The 19,961-nt window shown below is 41.0% G+C and overlaps 1 protein-coding gene across 1 annotated transcript in view; it reads left to right on the forward strand.

Annotated features, from left to right (window-relative positions):
- ADCY2 (adenylate cyclase 2) overlaps positions 1 to 19,961 on the forward strand; it is a 359,401-nt gene that overhangs the window by 22,017 nt on the left and 317,423 nt on the right. The window contains exon 2 of the mRNA XM_033110844.1: positions 1,840 to 2,037. Coding sequence (XP_032966735.1) covers positions 1,840 to 2,037 — 198 coding nt within the window. The remainder of the gene's footprint in view (positions 1 to 1,839; positions 2,038 to 19,961) is intronic.

A 19,961-nucleotide genomic window follows, 5' to 3' on the forward strand; every position in this document is an offset into this window, starting at 1 on the left:
CCCTTTCTTCCCCCTCCATGTTGACTTGCATTGGGTGTGGTTTGATGTCTGTGGTCGGTGGTTTGATGTCTGGATGAGGCCATCTCCAGTGCGAAGTTATAACTGCTCATGTGGCGAATGAAGCTGGTGGCAACCAGGAAAGCGGAGGGGTTCACCAGGCTCCATCCAGTGTTAGAAGGAGCCACCACATAAGTCCCAGATTTTACTGTAACTACTAATATTCTAAAACCTCAGTGGAAGTTCTCAGGGCCTCGGGCAGAAGGATTGTTTTTTTTTTTTTTTTTTTTTGATTGAAACTCCTTTGGGTGTTTCAGGAACTGAACATGTTGGGTGAGGATTGAAGACCTCAAACTGCGTTTCATCCGACAGTGCGTGCTCTTCACAGTCAGGTTCCAGCATAATGTTTTGCAGAAGCTAAAGCCTAAACCCATGCTTGTATCATTAAAGGAAGCATGATGTCTCTTACGTTGTGCTGAATTGTGTGGAATTGAAGTAGTGTGCCTTTTGGGGGCGATGGTTAGAAAGAGACACAAGTTGTGATCAAAGAATACGGTGAATGTTTAAATAAATAAAAAAAAATATAGTACAAGACACATTGCCATGAATCCCCCTCAAAATACTCCCCCTCATTTCAAACACACTTATCCCGTCATTCTTGCCACTCTCTGAAGTAGTTATGGAAGTCCTGTTTTATGGATGTCTTTAGTTGAGCTGTTGTGGCTGCCTCAGTGTCCTGAATCGATTCAAATATTTACCATTTATGGTCACCATATTTTGTGATCACAAGAGAAAGGCTCTGTGTCACACATTGCTTCTGGTATATGGCAATTTCTGTCAAATAAAAACATTATGGTGTGTCTTCATCCACCTTATTCAATGAATCTGGCATGTGTGACTTCTGGCTCTTCCCCAAAGTCAAAATGATTCAGGACCTGGAAGCAGCCACAATAGCGCAACTAGAGACACTCATGAAAGAGGACTTCCGGAACTGCTTCAGACAGTGGCAAGAAGGTTGGGATAAATGTGTTCGAAGCAAGGGGTGGGTATTTTGAGGAGAGTTAATGGCAATGTGTCTTTTGCTGTAATAATTTTCTTTTTTAATTTAAACATTCACTGTGTTTTTTTATTATACCTCATACACAGAAAATGAGGATTAGTGTGCAAATGTGGATTTTAAAAACACGCATCAGTAAGAGGCTAGTAATAAACACCTATCTGTTCTTTGCTCCCGGAGCTCAAGAGAGGTGGGGAAGGAAACTAGAAAAATGGCTGTTCTTCCAAGTATTTCCCACTCTCTTATCTTCTATAATTAGTACTTTCTGTTCCTTCTCTATTAACCTGTGATCCCATTGAAACAGTAATTGCCATGCATTGAAATAAGAGCTCATCACTTTGGAGACTGCGATAGTTTTTAGATTTTTAAAAAATAAAACATTTCAAACCACTCGGAAGCCTTGGTTTTCTATGGCCAGGGTGTGTCTTACCCTGTGATGCAGACAGTGAAGTTAAGTTGGTTGTCTTATTTTAACCTAATATTATGCGTTTTTGCATTCACTTTTGAATAAAATCCATTTCTCCATTTTCCAGGGAAAATTTAAATTTGATGGCATAGCTGTTTTGCATAATTTACGTATCTAACACTGGGATATTTATTTGGGAAAGCATGGCTGTTTCATAGGAAAATTACATTTTCAGAAGTTCAAACTGTTCTGCTTCTGAAATAACTTTTAAAACTCAATATATTTTGACACTGCTGAATGTTGATCACATTTTGATAACTTAAATCATCGCTGCCATGCTGTTTCTGAACTGTACCTTTGCGATATTTTTTTCTCTTAGGAAGTTGAAGACCACGTGGCGTTTTTAATAACAGTTCCCACCGCCCTGGCAATTTTCTTTGCGATATTCATCCTCGTCTGCATTGAGTCTGTGTTCAAAAGGCTGCTCCGCCTCTTCTCGGTGGTGATATGGATCTGTCTCGTGGCCATGGCGTACTTGTTCATGTGTTTTGGAGGAACCGTCTCTCCCTGGGACCAGGTAAGGTGTGAACCTGGTTTTTGTCTCTTCTTCAGCTGCTCTGCTTTGTGACGTCCTTAATTCTGTGAACGGGGCCGTAAACTGTAAGTGGGAGACCTTTCACTGAGAAACAGGTCTTTTGGAGTAGTTGTCTTCGCGGTGACCTGTCTGAAGTCACATGATGCCCAGGACCCTTAGTCCTGCCGGCAGCCAGGGCGCACGCCTGGGTCTCACTTGTCACTGATTTTAGATGGCTCAGTTTGAGTTTACGCCTCACAGCACATTTCAGTAGATCCATCTTCTCCTGGTCCCTGAGTTTCCTGTTATTCCAGAATTCCTCTGGGATGGGAGCCTGACCTTGTGCTTCTAATCCTCAAAGACCAATAGTTGCCCTTGAACCCTTTCTCAGTCACTGGATCTTCCTCCTTAAAGAATTTCGTGGCACTGATTTGGTATGAACATGATATGTTACAGCGATAGGATCACTTCCATACCTGTTGGGAAACGCCCCAGCTCTTCGTGTTGAACCTGGTGAGGCTCTTGGCTTAAAACGTGGCTCCATCTGGAGGATGGTAGGTGTCTTTCAGAGAGTGTACTTTAATGAATGGATGTCCCCGTTATGCTGTTGCCACCTCTCTGTATCCCGCTGACTGCCGGACCACACGGTGTATTGTCCAGGGCTTAGGCAGGTCCCGCTTGCAGATACGGGTGTACAAGTTACCAGCTTCAAGCTCATAATTGAAGCCTTGGGGTTCTGCAGCCACGCAGAGAGAGTGAATTCAGCACTGAGAGGGACGTCACAGAGTTGCTAGGGACCCAGGAGCCAGAGTGGGAGAGGAACAGGAGCCGGGAGTGGACAGAGGAGGAGCCATCCTTGGGAGCAGAGGACCAGTGAGGGAGAGTTGCTGTAGAGGCCAAAGGAGAAGGGAGATTCGAGATGGGAACGGACAAAAGGGTCCAAGTACCTGGGCAAGGGATGGAGCATTCCTGGTGTGCCTTACTCAGAGAGAGCCCTAGTTGAGCTGAAAGTTGAGGTTTCTGGCGGGTTCTGTCAGTAAGTCATCCCGTGAGCTCAGCCAAGCCATCATCATGTTTGGGCCTCAGTTTCTTCTGCAAAGGGAGAGGACTGCAGTGAGTGAACTCAGGTTGGTTTCCCTGGCTCCAAAGGACACTGTCGTAGTGGGCAGGAGAATTGGTGGCACCAGCTTTCCTCTCTTGCCGCTCCCTGGAGAGGCTCCAGGGGCACTGGCTGTCTCCTTGTCATGCTTGCCTTCAGGACCCTTGGGGGGCTGGGCACACACGTCCTTCTCGGGTCTGCTCATCCTGTGCCCCAGCTCTGCCTCTCTTGGTCATGTGCCTGCTCCCCTGCCTCACCCAGCCGCCTTTCCTGGTGCATGTGGCCCACAGCCCCTCCCGCCTTCGTGCGCATACCACACAGAAGGAGGAGACCAGTTTCCTGACCTGTGGCCTGGGCCCACCGGCCCCTCCTTGCACCAGTGCCACTTTGTTTAAGCACCTAGCCTTCGAAGGGGCCTTAGTATCTGGAAGAGCAAGCACCCCCTCCTTTTTCTTCTGTTCCCCCCGTTGTTCAGAATTTCCTTAGCTCACTTTCCACATGAATTACAGAATCTGCCTGTCATGTTCAGTGCATACTCAGTTGGGATCTGGATTTAAATAAATCACGTGGCGTTTCCTAGTTTTTGCTTTGAAAGATATTTAACAAGTAGGGAATAATAAAAGGATACTATTGAAAAATCCCCAAGATTTGCCCTTTTTTTGTATTGTCTTTCTGTAGAATGACATGGCATGTCTCTCCAGCAATTCTGGTTTTCTTTTATGAGTCTGTCCTCCATAGATTATTTTTTTTCTTCATGAAATCAGTAGTAATGTTCCTTAGACTTGTCCTGAGGTACCTAAAAATGTGTTTCTATTTCCTAAAAGGGTTTTTTTTCTTTTTTTTTTTAATTGCCTTTTCTATTTAACGTCTATGCGTAAGGATACTGTTGCTTTTTGATGTTGAACTGTCTGCAGCCATTTTGGTGACTCTTCTTAGCTCTATTGGTTTTTCTGAGGCTCTCAGTTTATTTATAAAGACAGTATCACCATCTCCAGATAATGACCATTTCTCTCCCTTTCAAATCCTTCCTCACTCTCCTCTCAGGTGCTGCGGTGTCTGTGTTAGCCAGGACTCTCCACGTAACGTCCATTCAGAGTGACAGTGGCATTGCACCTGTTTCCATCTTAACTGGGACATCAGTAATTTCACCAGTAATATAATGTTTGTTTGATTGTTAATACTATTTTCATAGAACCAGTCAGTCTAAGGACCTCCCATCTGTCTGGAATGTTCTTCCACAGCTTCTTGACTCCTGTGTTCCTTTCATTAACCTCATGGACCACCCTCTCAGAGCAGTCTTCCCCGACCTCCCAGTGCACCCCATCAGGCGACACCCCTCACCCTGCCTCCATTTCCCCGTGGAACTGATGATGAATTATAGCACCCCAAATCATATTACATATCCCTCGCTTTGTTTATGGACGGTCTCCCTGCAAGAATAGAATCTTGTGGGCAGGGATGAGACTGTCTTTCCACGCCGTGTCTTTGCACCTCCAGGAGTGCTCCCCTAGCATCAGGCTCCCACGGCTACTCGCACAGTGTCTCCATCAATGGATGGCTGCAGTTTTTCATCTCCACATTTTTTGTTGTGCACTTGCTCCGTGTTTGCCTGTCTTTCGGTTTTATGACGTACATTTTGGTCTTATTGATGTAACCCACATGCTTTAAAAACTCTTTTAAGCATCTTCAATGTGCTTATCTCATAGTTGTTTCAAGACTGGTTTGTCACAGGTGGCGTTTGTTGGCTAACTCTCTCAGTGTTAGTTACTCCTGGCTGCTTTGATATTGCCGTGGCCGAGCTCACGTTGAGTGGGATTTGCCCACCTCTTCCCTCAGACGTAATCCCACCCGTGTCACAGCTGCCTTCCTCACGTTACCAGGGCACCGGGCAGAACTAGCTTATGAGGAGCTCTCAGCCCTATTGACATTGCAGGTGGGGTGGCCAGTCCAGCTTATGTCCTTGGCAAGTTTCAGGGACACAGCTGTGTCTGCCTGAGGCTCAGAAAAGGCCACAGCCAGGCAGGGTGCAGCTATTTTTAGTCACTCTTCCTAAGTTGGGGGCGTGGGCAGAGTGTCTGCCTCATGCTGTGGGCCTGCCCATACCCCTTGCCAGAAGACGGACAGTTTGGGCCCTATTCTTCCAGAGGAACTTGAAATCCTCCCCAACCCTCTTGGCCATACCTGCCCCATTCAACAGGCATGCAGATTTAAAACGAAATGGTTCTGTCTTATTAGCATAAAAGTCTGGCATCTTTTAATATTGGCACCACAGATATAGATCTCTCCGTGAGCACTCACCTTCTAGAAGTGTGACAGTAGGTTCACTGTGCTTAAGGAATTGTGAGCAAGAGTGCTTCCCCCTAGAAGACGGTTCAGTTAACACCCTTGCTGTACGGGGTGCAGGAGTGAGCGTGCTGCACAGACGGGGGAGCATCTGCGCAAGACACCGCTGCTCACACCCGTGGCCAGTTTGGGGGTTCCCAAGGCGACCCTGAGTTTTGCTAACTTGCTAGAAGGACTCACAGAATTCGCTGAAAGCCGTGATGCTCACAGTTATGGTTTATTACGAAGAGAGAATACAGATGAATGTCAGCTAAGGGAAGTGTCTGGTAAAACTACAAAATGGGGACTTGGGCTGTACTCCCTCTGGGCAGTCGTATGTGACACTCTGCTTGGAGCACTGCCTGCCGGCGACACTCAGCTGACCCTCTGTGCCCAGAAGTTTCACTAGTGCTCAGTCACACTGTTACATGGCTGGCCTTCAGTCCCTAGCCTCCTGGAGGCTGGCCTGAAACCTGCAGTCTCCAGCCCTCTGTGGGCAGAACTCACACTGCATGTCCCTGAGCCCCCATCGTAAATCACATTTTTACTGTCTGCTGGCCCAAACCACAGGCAAACAAAAACACTCACTCAGGCAGGGCATTCCAGGGGCCTAGGGACGACTTGCCAGGAGCCCAGGGCAAAGGCCAGACATTTCTTAGGTAAGGTGGATTCTTCTGTGCACAGATGGCTTGAGTGTACGTCTCAGCCATCACCCTCTCCAGTATAGAACACAGTATAAACAGGCAGCACTTGCCTCGTTGGCCTGCACGGGGCACGTTCTGAGTGCTTTCCTTACGTAACCTCAACACCTCCTCACAGCTCCCTGAGGTGGGCACGCACACACGCAGGCTTTACAAGTGTGGAAACAAAGACACAGGGCGATGAAGTACCTTGGTCGTGAGAAGAGGTAATTTCACCCCCTGGGGACATTTGTCCGTGTCTGGACACGTTTTTGATTGTCACAACCTGGATTGGGCGGATACCACTGTCACCTAGTAGGAAGAAGCCACAGATGTTGCTCAGCATCTCACAAGGCACAGGGCAGCACCCACCACAAACAATTGACCAGCCCCAGATCTCAGGGTGGCACGTCTGAGAAACCCTGTCTTATGTAACACAGTCCTTCAATGAGACCTTTTGTCCTTGTAGTTTCAGGTGTATGAAACCATGTAATAGTTAGACATTTATACCCCTCACAAAGTGATAACCCCTCTCCCCCATCTACTACCCCTCTGACATCGTATATAGCTGTTAACAAGTCCATTGACTCTATTCTCTATGCTGTACTCCACATACTGTGACTCATTCACTCTCTTTCTCTCTCTCTCTCTCTCTCTCAATAGATATATATATATATATATGTGTGTGTGTGTGTGTGTGTGTGTGTGTATGTATATATATGTGTGTGTGTGTGTGTGTGTATGTATATATATATAAAATTATAGTTGACCTTCAGTATTATTCAACTTCAGCTTCAAGTGTACAGTGCAGTGGTCAGGCATCTACACCGTCTATGAAGTGGTTTCCCTAATAAGACATGTGCCCATCTGACACCTACAAAATCTTTACATTATTGATTCTATTCCCCAAACTGTCTTTCATATTCCTGTAGCAATATTGTTACTACTAATTTGTACTTGCTAAACCCTTTTTACCTTCTCCCCCATCCCCACCTCCCTCCCATCTAGCAACCATCAGATTTTTTTCTCTATATCTCTGAGACTGTTTCTGTTTAGTTTGCTCTTTTGTTCTATTCTTTAGATTCCACATATAAGTGAGATCATATGGTATTTATCTTTCTCCATCTGATTTATTTCACTTAGCGTAATATTCTCTAGGTCCATCCATATCATTGCAAATGGTAAGATTTCCTTCTTCTTTATGGCCAAACACTATTCCATTGTATAAATGTATCACAATTTCTTTATCCAGTCGTGTACCAATGGGCATTTCGGTTGTTTCCATGTCTTGGCTATTGTGTATAGTGCTGCAATAAACACAGGGGTGCATAAATTTTTTTGCATTAGAGTTTTGGATTTCTTTGGTTAGATACCCAAGAGTGGAATTGCTGGGTCATAAGGTAGTTCCATTTTCAATTTTTTGAGATACCTCCATACTGATTTCCATAGTGGCTGTACCAATCTGCAATCCCACCAGCAGTACACAAGGGTTCCCTTTTCTCCAAATCCTCGCCAGCACTTGTTGTTTGATGATTTATTGATGATAGCCATTCAGACTGGAGTGAGGTGGTATCTCACTGTAGTTTTCATTTGCATTTCTCTAATGATTAGTGAGGTTGAGCATTTTTCATACATCTGTTGGCCATCTGTATGTCCTCTTCAGAGAAATGTCTATTCATGTGCTCTGCCCATTTTTTAATTGGGTTGTTTGGGTTTTTTTGGTGTTGAGTTGTATGAGTTTTTTTTTATAAATTTTGGATATTAACCCCTTATCAGATGTTTCATTGGCAAATATCTTCTCCCATTCAGTAGGATGCCTTTTTTTTTAATTGATAGTTTCCTTTGCTGTAAATAAACTTTATTTTGATGTAATCCCATATGTTTACTTTTTCTTTTGCTTCCCTTGCCCAAGGAGATATATCAGTAAAAATATTACTAAGAGTAATGCCTGCAAATTTATATCCTGTGTTTTCTTCTAGGAGTTTTATGGTTTCAGATCTTACATTTAAGTTTTTAATCCATTTTGAGTTTACTTTCGTATATGGCATAAGGAGGTGGTCCAGCTTAATGTTTTTTGCATATGTCTGTTCAGTTTTCCCAGCATCATATATTAAATAGACTGTCTTTGCCCCAATATGAATTCTTGCTTCCATTGTCACAGATTAAATGATCATCAGTTTATTTTTGGGCTCTCTATTCTGTTCCATCGATCTACATTTGTGTTTGTTTTTATGCCAGTACCATGCTGTTTTGATTACTATAGCCTTGTAGTATGATTTGATGTCAGGTAGCATGATACCTCCCACTTTGTTCTTATTTCCTCAAGATTGCCATGGCTATTTGGGGGTCTTTTATGGTCCATATAAATTTTAGGATTATATATTCTAGTTCTGTGAAAAATGTCATTGGTAATTTGATAGGGATTGCATTGAATATATATTGCCTTAGGTAGTATGAACATTTTAACTATATTAATTCTTCCTATCCATGAACATGGTATGTGTTTCCATTTATTTGTATCTTCTTTAATTTCTCTCTTCAGTGTCTTATAATTTTCTTAGTTTAGTCTCGTACTTCCTTGGTTAAATCTATTCCTAAGTATTTTATTGTTTTTGAAGCAATTGTAAATGGGATTGTTTTCTTAATTTCTCCTTCTGATATTTTATTATTGGTATATACAAATGCAACTGATTTCTGAATATTAATTTTGTATCCTGCTACTTTACTAAATTAATTTATCAGTTCTAATAGTTTTTTGGTGGCATCTTTGGGGTTCTTTACATATAGTATCATGTCATCTGCATATAATGACAATTTTACTTTCTCCTTCCCAAATTGGATGCCTTTTGTTTCTTTTCAATGATGCCTTTTGAAGAACCAGTTCCTAAATCCTCAGTGAGTGGAACCATGTGAAGTTGCCAAAGCACGACTTAAGAGGGCTGGTGCCAGTTTTGATCTGACAAAAAGGAGTGACTTTACAGTGTGTGGCCCTGAGACAGGACAGGTAGGCAGAGGGGCGGCAGGCTTGGAGACTGGTCTGCACCTGGGGAAATAAGGAAGATGGAAAAGAAAAACATGTCAGGTGATTTGTCCTCTCAGCCTTGAAGGCATGTGGAACTTCCCCATCAGTGGTGTTTTAATTCAGCCCCATCTTGAAGTCCCTTCTACCTGGTGCTGCCAGCGCCCCAACCCAGCTGATGTTTGTTCTACCCAGCTGCCTCTTGGATAAAAAAAAAAAAAATGTTAAATGATATTTTGTTGATGGTTCCAAGGACTGAGTGAAGTCGGGTGGTAAATTGCAGAGCTTTGGTTCCAGCTGTTTAGTGGCAGCATCTGTGTTTTGGATGGAAGGCCAGTCTGCTTGCTTCTTGCTGGAACTGATTAGCAGAAACACCTTTTGTTTGTTCTCTGACTTTCCCAAAGACACAGTGGTAGTAGACAAAGAGGGTGGTGTTGTCACTGTATTTTATCTTATTGTTCTGACTGGTTTAAACACACGTGAGCGAATTTGAGTTCAAAATTAGTAGAGGGGTATATAAAGTGTTTGTTCTGTTAAGTCAAGTAAATGGGTAATTTCTATTTTTTAAATAAATCCGTGGTAGTATGTATAGGGTGGTTCCTTCTCTCCTCTCCGAATGCCCAGCACAGATACATAGCATAGCAATGTTCCGTGTCCGGAAGACTCTAAAGTGTGGGTCCTTCCTGACAGGTAAATCTTAGGGAATGAGGCTTAATCGAGGTTGACAAATCATGTCTCACAGCTTGGGCCAGAAGCCTGAAATCAAGGTGTAGGTGGAACCACGCTTCCGCTGAAGGCTCCAGGGGAGGGTCCTTCCTGCCTCTTTCAGCTTCTGGTGGTCGCCCTCAATCCTTGGTGCTCCTTGGATTGTAGACATGTCACTCTGCCCCCCTCATCACATGCCATTCTTATCTGTGTGTCTCTCACACACAGGCCATCCATCTATGTTCTGATCTTAAAGTGATGACTTCTGCAAAGACCTTAAAATAAGGTTGCATTCACAGGTCTTAGAACTTGACGTTAGGACTTGAGCATATCTTTGTGAGGGACCCAATTCAAGTCATAATAGATGTCATTTCACAGGAAGGAAGGCACGCTGTTCCCTAAGTGGGTGCTCTGCTGTGGTCGGAAGCCACTTCCATCTTGTGGCATCTTGTTCTAATAGCCATTCCCCTCTTCGTAGGTTTTGATAACTGCTTTTGATCCACTTAAAGGGCAGATCCACCTTGGAATTACACGTACATCATACAAGTTTTGATGCTTTTCCAAACCAGTGTCTATCAGGAATCAGAGACGTTCGTGTGTGCGAATATCCTGTTGAAATAAGTCCCCATTCACAAATAGAAAGAGAAAACAACTTGAGGGTCGCATCGCCATGTACCCGAATGGAGACGTGTGAATGGATGTCTGTGCATCAGAGACCTTGGTTTACCTCTGCTGTCTGAGTAACAGAAACACTTCTGTTGGATTCCTACATTAGCGACATTGAGTAAGTCTTTCTTGCCTGATATACTTTTGTAACGTGTTTGGTTTACTTGGTGAAGCTACACTTCTAGATGCTGCTTTATTTCATGACTTTATAACAAGACAGATTCATTTCATCTCAGATGATAATGACTGACTTAGGACCCTCCCTCTGAGATGGGAATTCCATTTGGGAGGTGGCAAGACAGGAGGGCAGTCACCACAGTGGCTGACGCTAATATGCAGAGGTGCTGGGTTGGCTGAGTGAGAATCTGAGGGCTGTGTCGTATCTGCATTTGATGCATTTTCTGCTCCCCTCATACTAAGAGCTCACTGAGTAGAATTCAGTAAACACTTCCATTCTGACAACCTCACTTCAGTCTTGGCAGGGACACTGTGCCAAAGTTGTTGCATAGATTTATTAAATTACCAACCTGAAAGGCTAACATTTTGCTCCAAAAGATGAGACTCTCTTTGTCTTATTACCAAAAGGATGCCAGACATTCAGGATGGGCCTGTGTGTGGTTTCTGACAAAAATAGGACATCAGTGTGCAAACATCATTTTTTTTTTTATTGAAAGTGGGTGAAAATGTAAGAAAATAAAGGCCTGTCCTACGCTTTGAAATGGTACAGAATTAGTTTGCTTTTCCTTTCGTGCAGTCACCTGGAATACTATTAAAGAATGTATTTACCGTGCAAAGAACCTAGGAGCACGTGAATGAAAAGGAGACAAATCCAGCCTGTCTCTAAGTACCCAAGAAGCCCAGCCCTGGCTGCTTTTGTGCACCAGGGTGATTTCCCAGGGGTCATTTTGGAGTTAATATGAAGGAGCACACATGTGAGAATAAAAGGTAATATAAAAAATATTCTAATTAACAACAGAGATGAGGGTTTTTAATTTGTTGTTGTTGTTTTTAATGGTGAAATGTGGGTTTTAAGAAGGTGCAACAGTGTGGGCCAGCCTGAAGTGTTGTTATTTTGAGATGCCCCACTTTCCTGCTGTTTAAAGCGGAGGTGGAATTTCTGTATTGTCCCTCCTCTTAGTTTCCAGCCAGAGCTTTGTGACAGTCTCACTGGCTGTGCAACGAACTGGGAATTTACTGCGACCCTCACTGGGCCTTCCAGTCCTAACACTGCTCGAATAGACAGTTCTGTCAGTGTTTCTGGAACAGTCTCTGTTTCCTCTTCCTTCTCTCCTCGTGTGCTTTTCTGTACAGGAGCACAGGCCCCGGCACTGAGATGGGCATCATACTTCAGCTGTTACCCAGTCACTGAACAGGTACAGCCATTCTCACCTCTGCACTCCTGTGCTCCTGCCCACCACACCCCTACATCAACACATTTTAAAGACTAGGTGGCTTTGGAGACATTTTTGTTTGTTGCTCTGTACCTAGTGGACAGCACAGTGTAGGGATCACACTGCAGACATTTCTGGAAATATTGAACAAGTGTACGTAGCACATCAGCCTGCCTGCCTTCTCCACCATAATAGTGATTAAAAAAAAAAAACATCACTATTTCCACCATCTTGGTCCTTCCCTGTGCCCGGCACTATTCACTCACTTTACATACCTAACTTGTTTGACTATACAACTCTGTGAAGTAAGTGCTATAATTACTTGCAATTTGCAGATGAGAAAAACGAAAAGTTAAGCAACTTCCCCAGAGTCACACAGCTAGGAAGAGAGCCCGAATTTGAATGTGGCATTTGGGCACCGTCATCATCACCCATCATCTATGTGTGCCCGTTGTCGTTGACGACTGTGTGGTGTTTCCTGTTGTGAGTTGGCAAATAACAGATTATTGTGTGGTGAGGAAGGCTGACATTTAGGAATTCTGGGTTGTTCTATCTGTATGGCTTTTGGGTTAATGTTGTTTGGAAAAACTTCATGGAGAGGAAGCTGTTACTTCTGAGATGCCAAAAAAAATCAATCATGTCGCTGGTTTGAACTGTCAGCACAGAATCCCAGGTGGATGTACTTTCATTCCTCAGATGAATCTCTAAGAGAAATGGGACATATCTGACCCGAGGAACAAAATGTGTGTATTTGTGTGTGTGTGTGTGTGTGTGATTGTTGGGAATCTGTGATTGCTTTTATCCTGCAATTAGCATCACTTCCTTATAAACAGATTCCATATAATTTCTCTTCTTTCTGCTGCTTTTCTCATCTTTTTCTGGATCAGCTCCTCTATACCTGTATTTACCCCATTTCCTCCTCATGGGAAAAACACATCAGTCTCAAAGGGTCCTGGGAGGGCATTTGCCAAGATGCTAGCTCCGGGTGCAGTCCCGCCCAGCACCAGCTTCTCTCTGCTTTGGCAGAAGCTGCGCTGGCTTTGGGTATGGTCCCAGACTTTGCTTGATGTCTGTATAGTATGGCTCATGTGCTTTGGAGGGTGGCCACCTTCACAAGGATGCTGGTCCTCTATGTGCAGCTCTCAGGGCATCTGGAAGCACCTCTGGGGAGGGCAACATGAAGTTGAAAGAAGAAGTCATGATGCAGTCTGGAATTTGTAGTGTTTTCCTGAAAAAGCTGCAATTTTATTTTACAATGGAGGAAAAATATTCTGTAGGCTTCCAAAACATCTGTTACTGACACAGTTTAAATGGAGACATTTTTGATGGCAGTTGTCTTAGGGCTTCCTGCCTTTAGTGTCCCTTGTGTTTGCCAAATGATTTTACGAAAGGTTGTATTTGTAATAGAATTCCAGCTACTTTGGCCTGGAATCTTGGCTGCTGTTATTATATCCAAAGAAACATACTTACAGGAACTGGTGAACAGTACAACCTGTCACTGTCAGGTTGGGACTGTGTGTGTACCCATGCAAGCAGGCAGGGAGCTGCTGCCATGAAGGGGAGTGAATTCTAGACTCCTGTTGGAGCAGCAAGTTCACAGGAAAAAATAAATCCAGAGTTTAAATTATTTCCTATTAAGAGTTGCTAAGCAACACCTCACTTAGCGTCTCTAGTATTCAGTATTTCACATTTCCTTTTCTCAGCAGCCAGTAATGTCATCCTCACCCAGCAATTTCACAGGGTTGAAGAGACAGTGTTCCGAGTTTGGGAAGGCAAAGGCACTGAAATTCTCAGGACAGAAAACCAAAGAGGAGAGAGGAGAGGACCACAGAACGAGAGAGTGTGTGAGGTCCAGGGATTTGTAGAGGGTCCCATCAAGTCTCCACAGGGACTGACTGATTGACACCTGCCTGTGGGGGGTGGGGTTCCTACCATGGCTGAGGAAGAGCTTTCAGGAAGGAGAAGATGGAATAATTCTTGGTACAAGGCCTGTAGAGCGAGCATCTGTGACAAAGGACATTTCCCAATGCAAAGGGAATTAGTGCATGAAGAAGACTCAATAGTTCCAAATACCGGCACACCTAATAAGACAGATTCAAAAGACATGACGTGAAAATCTACTCAGACATTTCAACACGCTTATCTCAATAAAGGTAGGGCAATAAGAAAGAAAATCAATAAGGATATGGGAGACTTGCGAAGTACGACTAAACAAGACGATGTAACTGCTGTTTGTCGGACACTCCACCCAACAACGCAGAGAATGTGTTCTTTCAAATGCACATGGAACGTTTACCAGCATAGACCACATTTCTCAACCATGAAAATCTCACTGAGTTTCAAAGGATTACTATCATACAAAGTATGTTCTTTGGCCATAATGGACTTAAATCAGAGATCAAGAACATAAATAAATTTGGAAAAATCAATCAGTAATCAGAAACTAAGCAACCCATTTCTACATAATCCAAGAAGACATTCCAAGAAGAAGACAGTCCAAGAAGACATTACAAGAAGAATTAGAAAAACACATTGAACTGAATGAAATAAAAACATGGGTCACAATTTGTGGGGTGCAGTTTAAACAGCACCTGGAGAGAAATTTATAGCATTAAATTGTTATGCTACAAAAGCAGTAAGGAGTCAAATAAACAATTTAAGCTTTCAACTTAAGAAACAAGAAGAAGGAGTGCAAATTTGAAGAAAGGAAATTAAAAGGAGAACAAACGGTGAAATTGTAAACAGAAAAACAATAATTAATGAAACCAAACCTGGTTCTTTGAGAATATCAGTGCAATTGATAATACTCCAGCCAGACTGGTCAGAAACAGAGAAGATAACATCACCAATATTAGTAATGTGAGATGGGTTGTCACAAAGATCCTCCAGATTTTAATTTAAAAGGATAAGGAAACATGACAACAGCTTTATGCCAATAAATTCCTCAATGTAGACGAAATGCACAAATTCCTTGAAAAGCAAACTAACAAAACTCATTCAAGATGAAACAGATAAACTGAACAGCCCTACATGTGTGAAATAATTTGAGTATGTTATTAAATATCTTCCTACAAAGAAAACTCCAGGCCCAAGAGTCTTCCCTGGTGAGTTATATCAAAACTTAAGGATAAAATAATCACAATATTACACAAATTCTTCCACAAAAATAGAAGAGTGGACATATCCCAACTATGCCATGAAGCCACCATTAATCTGCTACCAAAGCCAAAGACATTACAAGGAAAGAAACTACAGACCAAGATCTCTCGTGAACACAGACACAAAAGTTCTGAACAAAATTTTAGTAAATTTAATCCAGCAAAAAAAAAATTTAAAAAATTACATATGTATCATGACCAAATGGGGCTTATCTCAGGAATGGAAAGTTAGTTTAACATTCAAAAATCAATTAACATGGTAGCTGTCTACTCTAGGCTGCCCCTCACAACTCCTCTGCTGGTGCTTCTCTTCTTAAATAAACTTTCTGACTTCTAAAAAATAAAGAAAAAAAGAAAAATAAATCAATTAATGTGATTCATCACATGAACAGATCATTTCAATAAATGCATTACATGTCATCATTTCAGTAGATGCAGAGGTGGCATTTGACAAAATACAATACCTATTTGTGGTAGCATCTCCCAGCAGTCTAGCAATAAAAAGGAACTGCTTCGAACTGATAAAGGTCAATTGCAAAAAAAAAATAAAAAATAAAAAAAAGACAGCCTCACACTTAATAGTGAAAAACTGAGAGCTGTCACCTACTGAGGAGTGAGGTAAGGGTGATCACTGTCACCTTCTTGGTGTTGTACCGGACGCCCTTGCACAGAAGGCAAGAAGGAGATATAAGACATACAATCTAGAAAACAAGAATTTAGGCTGGCTTTCTCTGTTTGTGTGTGCACTGTCCACTATGGTAGCCATTACTCACATGGCTACTGAACACTTCAAATGAGGATATTTTGAATTGAAATGTGTTCCAAGTGTAAACACAGACTTTTAAAGACAAAGCATGAAAAAACTCGTAAACCATTTTACTCATAATTTTTTTTACTTGTTACATGATAAAACTATAGTATTTTAGAAACATAGGCTATATCTGGTGTCTTATTAAAATCAATTGTACCTACTTTTAATGAGGCTGCTAGAAATTTAGTATTATACATGTGGCTTGCATTCTATTTGTATTGAACAGGTGAGGTCTACTAGTATGTTAAAAAGCCTATGAAACCTAAAGAATGCTACTAGCACTAGGTAGTAAGTGGGTTTAATGAGGCTGAGATACAGAAATAAATTGTATGCCTGTATATTAGAATCTTCCAATCAGAAATTGAGAAAAACTACCATTTATCATAGCATCAATAACATAAAATACTTAGGAGTAAATTGAGTAAATGTGTGTGACTCTTCTACATGGAAAATTATAAAACTTTTTTGACAAAAATTAAAGAAATAAGTAACTGGAGAGATAAACTTTGTTCATGGATCTTAGACTCAATGTAAGTTGTCCATTCTCCCCAAATTCACCCCCTATAGACTCAATGCAATCTCAGTAAAACCCTCAGCTTTTTAATAGAGTAACAAGGAGATTCTAAAATGTATATGGACATGCAAAATACCAAATATAGCCAAAACAAACGTGAGAAAGCAGAACATGGAGGTTTCACTCTACTGGAGTTCAGGATTTATTATAAAACTACAATAATCAATACAGTATTGTATTCATATGAAAATAGACATTTAGGCCAATGGGATACAATAGACTGATCAGAAATAGTTGCACGCATATATGGTCAATTTATTTTTCACAATGTTCCAAGCTAATTCAATGGGAAAGCATAAGCTTTCCAACAATAGCTGCTAAAAATATTGGATAACTGTCAAAAAGACAAACTTACACCCTTAGCTCATGCAATGTGAGAAATTAGCTCACAGTGGATTATAGACTTAAAAGTTTGTTCTGAAACTATGAAACTGATAGAAGAAAACATGAGAGAAGAGTTTGGCACCATTGGGTTACAAAGCTATTTCTTAATTACAACACATCAAAAATATGAACTATTAAAGAAAAAAACCCTGACCAATAGGATTGATCAAAATGAAAAACGTTTACTATTGAAAGACACTGTTCTGAAAGTGAAAATGCAAACGACAGACTGGGAAAGATAGTTATAAACCATATATCTGACAAAAAACCTATACTTAGGATACATAACAACAGACTCTTACAACTCGATGGCACCTCGGTAAGATCGAAAAACAGTATATGATGTTTTGTGGTACACAGATAGTTTTCATCTACTCCATTTCAAATTATTGACACGGTATCGTCAAACAGGAGGTATGAGTCCCATTTTAAATAAGAAAAACAAAAACAAAAGCAAAACACACCCTCCCCCAAAACCTGAGACCCCAAAAGAGATTTTGTGGCTTTCCAAACACATTCCAGCAAGTGGGGCTGGAAGGCAGTCTTCCTTCCTTCTTCTGTCCTGATGTGCTGACTCCCAGCTCTTCCCTGTGACTCTGCCACGTCTTTGTCATGGCTAAAGGGAAGGAGGGGTCTTTAAGGAGAATTCAGTTATTCACAATGTTGTAAGAGAATGGCAGTGTTTCTGTTTTTATCACGCCTAAGGAGATGATTTCTTAAAGTTTCATTACCTATTAAGTGTTTTTAGACTGACAAATTGATTGCCAAGTCGTTTGAAATTCAGTCCCTTTTCAGCCGGTTTTTTAAAAAGAATATATCTTTTTTTCATTAAACATGGGAAAAACACACACACACATAAACACACAAAGTGTCTAAGTCACCAGTCTGTTTTCTTTAATGCTCTTGATATGGAAAACTTATTTTTATTACTATTTTTACCTCCTGATTGGGGGATATACCGTGTTTCCCCGAAAATAAGACCTAGCTGGACAATCACCTCCAATGCATCTTTTGGAGCACAAACTAATATAAGACCTGGTCTTATAGTAAAATAAGACCTGGTCTTATATTAGTTTTTTATTTTACTAATTAATATAAGACCAGGTCTAATATAATATAATATAATGTAATATATTATGAGACCGGGTCTTATATTAATTTTTGCTCCAAAAGATGCATTAGAGCTGATTGTCTGGCTAGGTCTTATTTTCAGGAAAGCATGGTAACTAAAGAACCAAATATTCTAAGAAGCATAAAAACACAAATGCATTACTAAAAAAATTGTGAAGCAATGAAATAGTTTTTTTTTTTTTGTAGACAGATGCATTGAATTTCTTGTAGAAGGGAAATAAGTGGAGGTAATTATAATAAAATAAAAAATAATCCAATCAAACTGTATGATACTGGCCGAGATACAGATAAATAGACCAAGGGGACAGAGGGAGAATTCAGAAAAAACCTGCCTGTCTTGTATGGCAGAGGTGGAATTAAAACATACTGGGGTAGGATGGACTATTCAGTAAGTGGAAAAAATGAGTAAGTGAAATAAATGGACGAAAGAAAGAAATTGACTGTCTTACGGAAAAAATCAGATTTCTACTTCATTGCATTTAAAAATATAAATTCTAGGTAGATTAAAATCTAAATAAGGAAAGCAAACTGTTAAAGTTTTCATAAAAGTATACAAGGAAATCTCTTTATAACATCAGATAGGGAAGGGTTTCTTTAAGACATGATAAGCGAAAAAAGAAAAAAAATTGTAAGGGAAAAGTAATGAAGAAATGTGAAAGGAAAGGCCCATCCCAATTATTTTTGTCTTCAGATATTCAAGAAACAGTCTAAGATGTGTGCAGCGGGAGGCGTGTAGATGAATTAATGGGGAACTGGAGAAACCAATTACAGTATTTTCATTTTTTGAAATACTAAATGAGTCAAATGAATAAAATCGATCCACACCTATCAACACTGATAAATCTTGAAAGCATTTTGTTGAGTGAAAAAGGAAGTTTCCAAATTATACTGATGATATATGTAGATACAAATATTAAAAGAATGAATGCATGGATGAGAAGAATAACACTGAGTTCTGTCTCCTGATTACTTCTAGGGAAAGAGAGAAAGGAACGTAGAGGGGTGTATGTACCTATAACTGTGTGTGTGTGTGTGTGTGTGTGTGTGTGTGTGAAATACAGTATTAAAAGCTAGTATGCCATAATGTACAAAAGGTGTGTTCATGGGTGGTTGTCATGTTATTTGTTGTACTTTCACAAATTCTGGTTTTAGTCATTTTACATTTTATAGTAAAATAAAAAAGAAAAAGTAAAAGAACATCAGCTATGCTAAACATAACTTTGCCATTGACCTGGGTCCGCCATTCTGTGCTAGGGGCCCAGCTTTCAGACCCCGACCTACTTGTCAGCCCCCAGCCATCTCTCCTGCTGCTCCCTCACCCCACAGCCTCTGGGACTCATCACTGTTCACCACAGTGGAAAAACAAGCCTCTCTTTTGCCCTGAATGTGTGTTATTGTCACTAGTTTTAATAAGAAGTGTTCTATTTCTGAAACTTAAAAAAGAAAAATTGTATAGCACTATACAAATGTCAGAGAATGTAATACTGAATGATGGTGAGATTTGGTCACTAGAATCTGTATTTCATAATGAATGAAACACAATCAAAATGTTCGAAGAATATAATCATTTAAAAGAAGTAGCGAACAGGTGTTATCATTACATTTACTTGGACTAGATACTTGGGGGATTAGTTAATGGCTATATTTGTTAAATCCTGTAAGTAATATAATTATAATTGAATTTTATTAGTTGTTTTCCTTGGTTTCCAACTATTTCAAAAAAAAAAAAAAAAAAACAGAAAAAGCTATTGACAAAAGTGTGAGAAATGAAGGATTTAAATGAAAGCATCTGAGCCTTCTCATTTTTAGCGTGCATGCTGTCGAGTGTGACCTCATGGGGTTTTTGACAGTTTTTTGATGGACCCATTAGTATAACAATTATAACATTAGCATGGAAGCATTAAATAAAATAAGTGTGGACTGGTTAAAACGCTGCCACTTTCTTCCCTCTCTGATCACCCGCATGTCTTCTTTTAAGGCACGTGCT

Source organism: Rhinolophus ferrumequinum, chromosome 7 (genome assembly GCF_004115265.2).
Source record: "Rhinolophus ferrumequinum isolate MPI-CBG mRhiFer1 chromosome 7, mRhiFer1_v1.p, whole genome shotgun sequence".
Taxonomy (NCBI): Eukaryota; Metazoa; Chordata; class Mammalia; order Chiroptera; family Rhinolophidae; genus Rhinolophus; species Rhinolophus ferrumequinum.